The sequence below is a fragment of the Lynx rufus genome, unplaced genomic scaffold (assembly GCF_022079265.1).
Source record: "Lynx rufus isolate CCGP_SWC_20201006 ecotype Redwood Valley unplaced genomic scaffold, mLynRuf1.p SCAF_2, whole genome shotgun sequence".
NCBI lineage: Eukaryota > Metazoa > Chordata > Mammalia > Carnivora > Felidae > Lynx > Lynx rufus.
Genome location: NW_025814834.1, coordinates 191402842 through 191411439, shown reverse-complemented (window position 1 = coordinate 191411439; position 8598 = coordinate 191402842). Strand labels below are relative to the sequence as shown.

The 8598-nt window shown below is 44.2% G+C and overlaps 1 protein-coding gene across 1 annotated transcript; it reads left to right on the top strand.

Moving 5' to 3' along the window:
• The first annotated feature begins 290 nt into the window (after positions 1 to 290).
• On the top strand, positions 291 to 3911 carry TMCO2 (transmembrane and coiled-coil domains 2). The gene is made up of 2 exons (XM_047082461.1): positions 291 to 533; positions 3549 to 3911. Exons 1-2 carry the CDS (start codon positions 291 to 293, stop codon positions 3861 to 3863), a joined length of 558 nt encoding a protein of 185 aa, XP_046938417.1. The 3' UTR covers positions 3864 to 3911.
• Positions 3912 to 8598: the final 4687 nt, after the last annotated feature.

Below are 8598 nucleotides of genomic sequence, written 5' to 3'. Positions count from 1 at the left end.
CATCATTGCAGAAAGTTCGATTGGACAGTGCTGGGCTAGAGCTAGAACTTGCCAAAGATCAGAGAAAGCAGTATGACTGAACCGAAAATCCAGGCCAGTAGCTGGTTGGTTCTGAGTGAGAAAGTTCACCGGGTGAGTGGGAAGCAAGCTGACCTTTGAAACAGTGACATCACAATGTACAGTTCACAATGGCTCCAGAACACCTCAGCTCCAAGGCCACGCTCCCTAGCCCATATCTAGGTTCCTGAAGCCTCTGCACATGTAGTTCCAGGAGCTGCTGTCTTACTAAAATGTCAACATCTTTGTCCTCATCTTCTGTCTGGGACAACCTCGTAGAATATCTCTCTCTGAGCTCAATAAGGAAGTGGCTACAAGCAACTCTTCTGGGAGAGACTAGTCCACCTCAGCAAACAAATTTTGGAGTACTAGATACCCTTGCTCCAATTGTGCAAGTTATCCTGCGGATTTCTTTTTTGCTTTTGTTGGGAGTAGGAGTATATATCTTATGGAAACGAAGTGTTCGGTCAATTCAGGTCATACTCTTTTGTTCCAGAGGAATTTAAATAGTTAGAAATTGAAACTTGGTTAGTTCTCTCCCGCATTGCTGCTATACCTGTATTCTAAGACCATGCAGATGAGGAAAGGATGAACCCTAATCTCTGAAATTGGTTGAAACTAGGTTATCCTTAAAAACTTTTGCCAGTTAGGTTTCGAGCATAAAGCGCTCTCTCTCTCACAGTGGTTTTTGGCCTGTTTTAGAATAAAACAGATGAAACAAGCTTATAAACTGAGAAGGCAGCTTAACCTCAAACTTATTTGATCACATATTCATCTTTGAGTTTTTACTATGTGCCTGACATCATTAGGGGTACCTTTTCATAGAATAGGCATTGCAAGGATAATTGGGATCTTGGGTTTGGCTTTGCGTTCTTACTGTGACATTGCTCTGTACCTGATGTCAAGGCATGTATATTCATTAGGCACCGATATTTTCATTATTTCTTTGTTTTCACAATATCAGGCTTGGGCACATTGCTGGCTCAGTCAGTTAAGCATCTGACATCGGCGCGGGTCATGATCTTGCTGTTCATGAGTCTGAGCCTCACGTTAGGCTCTCCGCTGAGAGCACAGAGCCTGCTTCAGATCCTGTCTCCCTCTCTCTCTGCCCCCCACCCCTGCCTGCTCATGCTCGCTCTCTCTCTCTCTCTCTCACACACACATAAATAAATAAATAAATAAATAAATATGGGGCGCCTGGGTGGCGCAGTCGGTTAAGCGTCCGACTTCAGCCAGGTCACGATCTCGCGGTCCGGGAGTTCGAGCCCCGCGTCAGGCTCCGGGCTGATGGCTCGGAGCCTGGAGCCTGCTTCCGATTCTGTGTCTCCCTCTCTCTCTGCCCCTCCCCCGTTCATGCTCTGTCTCTCTCTGTCCCAAAAATAAATAAACATTGAAAAAAAAAAATTTAAAAAAAAAAAAAATAATAAATAAATAAATAAATAAATCATTGAAAAAAAACCCAACAATATCAGACTCAATAAACAGGGATTCTTCTGGGGAATAGGAGCATAATTGGCTGGGATTGTAAGAAACATTGAGGATTTTACATACTTCTAATCACCAATAATAATAACTTCATAGTTTTATCACCAGCAATAATAGCTATATTTACAAGGTAGTCAAAATGCTTTCTTTTTTTTTTTTTAATGTTTATTTGTTTCTGAGAGAGAGAGCAGGGGAGGGGCAGAGAGAGAGGGAGAGAGAGAATCCTAAGCAGACTCTGCCTGTCAGCAGAGCCCAATGGGGGACTCTAACCCATAAACCATGAGATCATGACCTGAACTGAAATCAGGAGTCTGACACTTAACTAACTGAGCCAGCCAGGATCCCCCCAAATTTTTTTAAGTTTATATGAGAGAGAGAATGTGTGTGCGAAAGTGTGCTCGGGGGAGGGGCAGAGAGAGAAGGAGAGAGGATCCCAAGCAGAACCCACGAACCGTGAGATCATGACTTGAGCCACAGCCAAGAGTCAGACACTTAACTGACTGAGCCACCCAGAAGCCCCTAGTCAAAATGTTTTTAGAATCCCAACAATAACATGAAGTGGATAGAGGTTGTTTTCATATAGAGGTTTCATTTTCATTATCACCTCCATTTTGTAGGCAAGCGAACTTGGTTATCACTGAACCAAGTTGACATAGACTGTAAAAACTGGCAAATCTGAGATTTGAACCCAACGTTTAGGATGCCAAATTCAAATCTCCAAAATCTCATTTAATGTAATCTAACTAACGTAAATCCCCAACAGGGATATGTGTGTATACATGCACTTCAGTTAGCTAATAGAAGAATATAAGGCCAAAAACCCAAACTGTTTTCTATAATTCTGGGTTCTGCTCTTGTCTGGTTAATGTTCAGCTCAATTAGATGAACCCGCAGCCCTCCGGACACCTCAGCCAAGAAAAAGAGGTAGTATAACAAGTGGTTAACAGCAAGGGCTTTGGAGTCTGACCGCGGGGGCTCAAACCTTGGTTCTGTCGCTTGCTGTGTTGACTGACAGCAACCAGCCTCCAAAACCCCACTTTCCTTTATCTGTAGGATGGGTTTGCTAACAGTGCCTCTCTTAAGAGTGGTAGTGAGGGTTAAAGGAGATACTGTGTATGTAAAGCTCAGCACGCAGTAAGTACTCAATAAACAGGGCCAGTTATCATAACAAGGAAGAAAGATGATTGGTTGTTTGGTTTTTTTTTTATCCTGACAGGAATCTATCCTAGATCATTAAAAATTTTCCCCCAGGGGCGCCTGGGTGGCTCAGCCGGTTAAGCGGCCAACATCGGCTCAGGTCATGATCTCGTGGTCCGTGGGTTCGAGCCCCGCGTCGGGCTCTGTGCTGACAGCTCAGAGCCTGGAGCCTGTTTCAGATTCTGTGTCTCCCTGTCTCTGACCCTCCCCCATTCATGCTCTGTCTCTCTCTGTCTCAAAAATAAATAAACGTTTAAAAAAAAATTTTTTTTTAAAAAGGTAAGGTAGGCTAAATTGAAAAAAAAAAAAAAATTTTCCCCCAGGACCAGGAAACCTAGTTTTTCAGACCACTGTGTCCTGAGGGAACCTACACGGAAGTCAGAATTCCTGGGTTTCAGTCCTGGCTCTACCATTCCCAAGTATACGACGTTGGACAATGGCAGGGTCCAAACTGGAAGGTATTTAAATGGCTACCCAGTTCTGGTTTTTTTCTACATAAACAGGTCATGCATAGGCAAAACGCCCTCCTAGCACAGATCCCTGCCTGTGACAAATTTTTAGTAAATGATATCTATTATTATCATCTTCACTAATTAAATGCAAATAATAATCCCTGACCTGCGTATCACTGTGTTTTGTGGTAAAGATCAAAAGACAAAAAAGATGTGAAGGTGTTTTGTTAAACAGAAGCCTTGGCGTAGGGATGAGGGATTATTGTTACTGTTAGGTTTTTGTTTTGATTCTGTTAGTAAACTGAGGCATTTGTGCGAATAAACAAGTAACGTTCAACTTCTGTTGTTTTATTTTAGAAAATATTGTTGTTTATCATCACACTCTACAAACTTTACAAGAAGAGCGCAGATTTTTTTCAGGCTTTGCTGGTCAACCCAGAAGGGAACGCTCTCCCGGGTCAAGACAATAACTTCTTCCTGTCCTTGGGTCTGCAAGAGAGAATTTTGAAAAAACTTCAGACGGTGGAAAACAAAGTGAAGGACCTGGAGGGGATGATCATTTCCCACAAACCTGCCACGAAGAGGGATTGCTCCTCTGAGCCCTACTGCAGCTGCTCTGACTGCCAGAGTCCCTTGCCCGCATCAGGATTTACTTCCACATCTGAAATGTGACGGACTCCAATCTCTTCCAGAAAAGCACTGTTTTTTCCCTCATGTGTGTGGTGGTGTATCAATAAAGATAGAGAACTATATTGAAATTACCCTGCAAGGACGGGCTCTCTATTCACTAGGGCCCAGCTTCTACTGACGTGTGCGGTGGGGTAATGTGGGGTATAGTCGTCGTTAAAAATGTCTCTGAGATACTGATGTCACTTGGTAGGCTGGAGACCATAAACAGGCATACTGGGACAAGGATGACCAAACCGGAATATGTGGGATGGGAAAAGAAGGGAAAGTGGGTCAGGGATGCAACCTTGGGTTCCACGCTGAAGAGGTTGAATTGGATACGATAAAAACAGCAAGAAAGTGCTGTTGAAGGGCAATGGTGTGGACTGTCCTGTAGAGGTAGGCTGGCTCTTGTGCTGGTGTTTGGTCTAAAGGTAAATAATGTGGCCTGGGAATCTGTGTTCATTAATTACTCAGAGGTGGACAAGGGTGGGGTGGACATAAAGGACACTATAATTTTATCCAACTTTTATTGATACTTAATCTGGGCTAAGCATTATAACCCTTGGGAATCTGTCTTGAGTGCTTCAGGAGCACCCAGTTTGGCTGGTTGGGCAGTTAATTTCAGAACAAGGAGTTATATGTGATACAGTGGGGTTATACCAACTTGAACTTAGCTGAATTCTCCTATGTGAATCCCAGCTAGGCAGGGAGGGAAGGAGGCACCTACCTGCCATTTCACTTGATGGGTGTGCCGCCCCCCATCGGAAGGAGGGCCCACGGAGGGAGGGATGGTAGTAAATCATCCCCTCAGTGGGTGGGTCTCAGATTCCCCAAGCCTTATAGTGTGTGCATTTTTGCCACAATAAATGTGATTACAGTCATTGAAATACTTTGCAACTCTCTGCCACCCAAATGAAATACTTGGGCAAACAAAGCAGCAGTGATTTATGGCCATCCTGGAGAAAAACTGGCTGTGCTGTTCAACAGGATACGATATAACAATCTCCCTAGCTGGCATCTTCCTAAGGGATTTCCAAGGGTAATTTTGATCATAAGTTTTTTCCAGTGCACTGGCATTAAAATGCAACCTCTGTAAAATGAGACCTCACAGCATAGTGTACTCAGTGTAAAAACAGGTTAGTAAATACAAGGTAGGGCCAGGAAAGGCTTTGCAGAAGAAGTGACATCTGAGTAGTCCCATAAAGGGTTACATAGGCAGACAATGAAATGGAAGGTATTTCTGCTGGTGAATCACCACAGAGCCATATAAAAAGAGGGTGGCTTGGCTGGAGAAGGAGAGTTTCAGGATGGCTAAAGCACTGGCTATTTTCTAAGCTACAATGAAGGATTTGGGCTTCAGGGTAAGACACACTAACTTCATCCTCAGATCAGCTTTAATTGATGATGTGGTGGGGCACCTGGGTGGCTCAATTGGTGAATCATCCAACTTCGGCTCAGGTCATGATCTCATGGTTCGTGAGTTCATGTCAGTGCATGCTGACAGCTCAGAGCCTAGAGCTTGCTTCAGATCCTGTGTCTCCCTCTCTTCCTGCCCCTCCCCTGTTCATACACTGTCTCTCTCTGTCTCCCTCCCTCTCTCTCTCAAAATAAGTAAACATTACATTTTTTTTTAACTCATGATGTGGTGGGGGCGCCCGGGTGGCTCAGTCAGTTGGGCGTCCAACTTCGGCTCAGGTCATGATCTCGCGGTCTGTGAGTTCGAGCCCCGCGTCAGGCTCTGTGCTGACAGCTCAGAGCCTGGAGCCTGTTTCAGATTCTGTGTCTCCTTCTCTCTCTGACCCTCCCCCGTTCATGCTCTGTCTCAAAAATAAATAAACATTTAAAAAAAATTCATGATGTGGTGAACAGAACAGACGGAAGTTACCAAGTATGCATTATCTGTTAGTGCAGGTGAGGAGTTTGTTCACTATGCTGCTTAAAGAGTTCCATGCAATCTTTTAAATAAAGTCAAAGTCTCAAGGCACCTGGCTGACTCTGTCAGTGGAGAATGTGACTCTTGATATCGGGGTCCTGAGTTTGAGCCCCATGTTGGATAGGAGACTGCTTTAAAAAAAAAATTTTTTTTAATTGAAGTCATTATCTCCATTTTTGCACAGTCCACATTTAAGTATCTTCCTACATAGTTCTAGTCATCTTGTTTCAGTTACTTTTCTGGGGTATTTCAAAGAAAGTGTCAGAAGAAGGGCCCAGAAGAGTAGACTGATGTCATGTAATGAAGGGCCTTAAAGGTCATACCATATTGTTGGAAATGGGTCATTGTAGGTTCTTAGACAGGAGAGTGACATAGATTTGGTAGTCCGTATGGGAGACAGAATAGAATGATCTAGATGTAAAAGATAAAACAGGCTGGCTGCTTGTATGAGGATGCACGGTGTGGTAGAAACTGATGGAGTCACCTTGTTTCTGGCTCTCAGCTCTCCAGAAAGGGTGTGTGGGTCACACCACAGTCACAAGAGACTGATACCAAGTGTTCATTCCCAGTGTGGGGAGTGGGTCATTCTTGAGACCAGAGTACTTATGTCCAGGGCATCAATTAAGGAAACTTGGATGTGTGGCGAGCAGAAAATCAAGGCAAAATGGGGAAAGGGCTTGAGAGCTACTTTGTCGTTCAGGTCAGTTGGGCTAGACCAACTATCCTCCACCACTCCATAGGGAGGAGAATCCTTCCCCTCCACATTCAGTCTGCCTCCTTTGGGAAAACCCTGACGACAGCCTGTTGGGAGGCTCCCGTTTCAGTCTTCACATACACCAACCCTTCTATTTACAAACACTATCTCTCAGCACAGGGTAGGAAAGGATTCACTTTCCATAATTCACTTCTCCCTTTACTGCTACCACCCTAGTCCAAGCCCCCATCATTTCTCACCTGGATTCTCAAAATGGCCTTCTAACTGGACTCCCTGCTTCCATCTGTGTCCCCATTCAATTTATTCTCCACACAGAGGGCAAAGATACATTAGTCCTCTGCTTAAAACCTTCCAATGGCTTCTTAGTTCACCCTGAGTAGAAGAAGTCAAGTTCTTGTCTAAAGGACTGTGCTTGATGACATGATCTGCCTCACCCTCCTTCTTACTCTCTCCTCTTTCCACACCCTCTTATTCCTCACATACTAAGCATTATCTGACCTTAGGGTCTCTGCACTTTCCCCAGATACCTATGTGGCTTCTTCTCTTACTTTCTTTGGGTGTATGCTCAACTGTCAATCTGAGAGGTCTTCCTTGCTTATTTTATGTAAAGAAGGTGCCCCTCATGCCAACATAGTATAGCCCCCTTTTCCTGCTTTTTCTTCACAGTACCTATCACCTCCTCCACTTCTACTGTCATGTGTTTGCTTATAATCTGTCTTCCCCTCTATCTACCCCAGCCTACTAAGAACGTAAGCTTCAGGAGAGAAAGGGGTTTTGTCTAGTTCACTGTTATATCCCAGGCACTCAAAACAATGCCTAATACTTAGCAGATATTCAGTATTCATTGAATGAATGAGCGAATTCCAGTCTTGACTTTTAGCAACCTCTTAGCAGCTTTCTGTTCCTCCATTTCTTCAGATACATGGTGACAGATAACACTGTGATGCAGTTCTCTCGAGCTGGGGGAGCCTGTAGCTAGTCTTTTTTGTTTGTTTTGTTTTGAGAGAGAGGGAACAAGCTGGGGAGGGGCAGAGAGAGAGGGAGAGAGAAAGAATCCAAAGCAGGCTCCATACTGTCAGCACGCAGCCAGATGCAGGACTTGATCCCACAAACCGTGAGATCATGACCTGAGCCAAAATCAAGAGTCGGACGCTTAACTGACTGAGCCATCCAGGTGCCCCTGCTTTGTTTTTTGTTTTTTGGTTTTTTTTTTTTTTTGAAAGTAGGTTTCACGCCAAGTGCAGAGCCCAACGTGGGGCTTGAACTCATGATCCTGAGATCAAGACCCGAGCTGGGATCAAGAGTCAGACACGTAACTGATGGAACGACCCAGGGACCCAGGTGCCCGAGTAGTTAGTCTTTATAAGGCACTTGTTCAGAGCCGTATACATTGCTGAAAGCTTTACATGATTTTTCTCATTTGATCTTCACAATAGGAGGCGGTAAGTACTATTATTCTCATTTCACTGATGAGCAACCAATGCACAGAGAGGTTAAGTAATTTGCCAATATGTGGTGCAACCGTGGCTGGCAATCAAGCAGCCTGATTCTAAACCTGTGCTCGCTTTAGTCACAGCATTTGGTTGGCGGGAGTTTCCGTGAGGCTTTTAGACAAACTGCAGCAGGATGGAGCTAGATGAACCCAGACAGGTGAAGGCAAGAAAAACAAAGAGGGCGTGGCAATGATAGCTCAAGGGACAGGGAATTTTGAAAAAGTGTTTATCCCCTCATATTTTTAAGTTGATAGCTAAAGTTTTCATCACAAATGTATTAATTTTTTTAATGTTTTTATTTTATTTTTGAGAGACAGAGTGTGAGTGGGGGAGGGGTAGAGAGAGAGGGAGACAGAAACTGAAGTAGGCTCCAGGCTCTGAGCTGTCAGCGCAGAGCCTTGACGTGGGGCTTGAACTCACAGACCACGAGATCATGACCTGAGCCAAAGGGATGCCCAACCGACTGAGCCACCCAGGGACCCCCGATCACAAATTTAAATAGTTGCAATGAATGTAAACTCTGGCAAACTGTAAATAATGACAATTTAAGATAGCACTGTCAAATCACTTTTTATAATGTATCCAACAGACTCTATG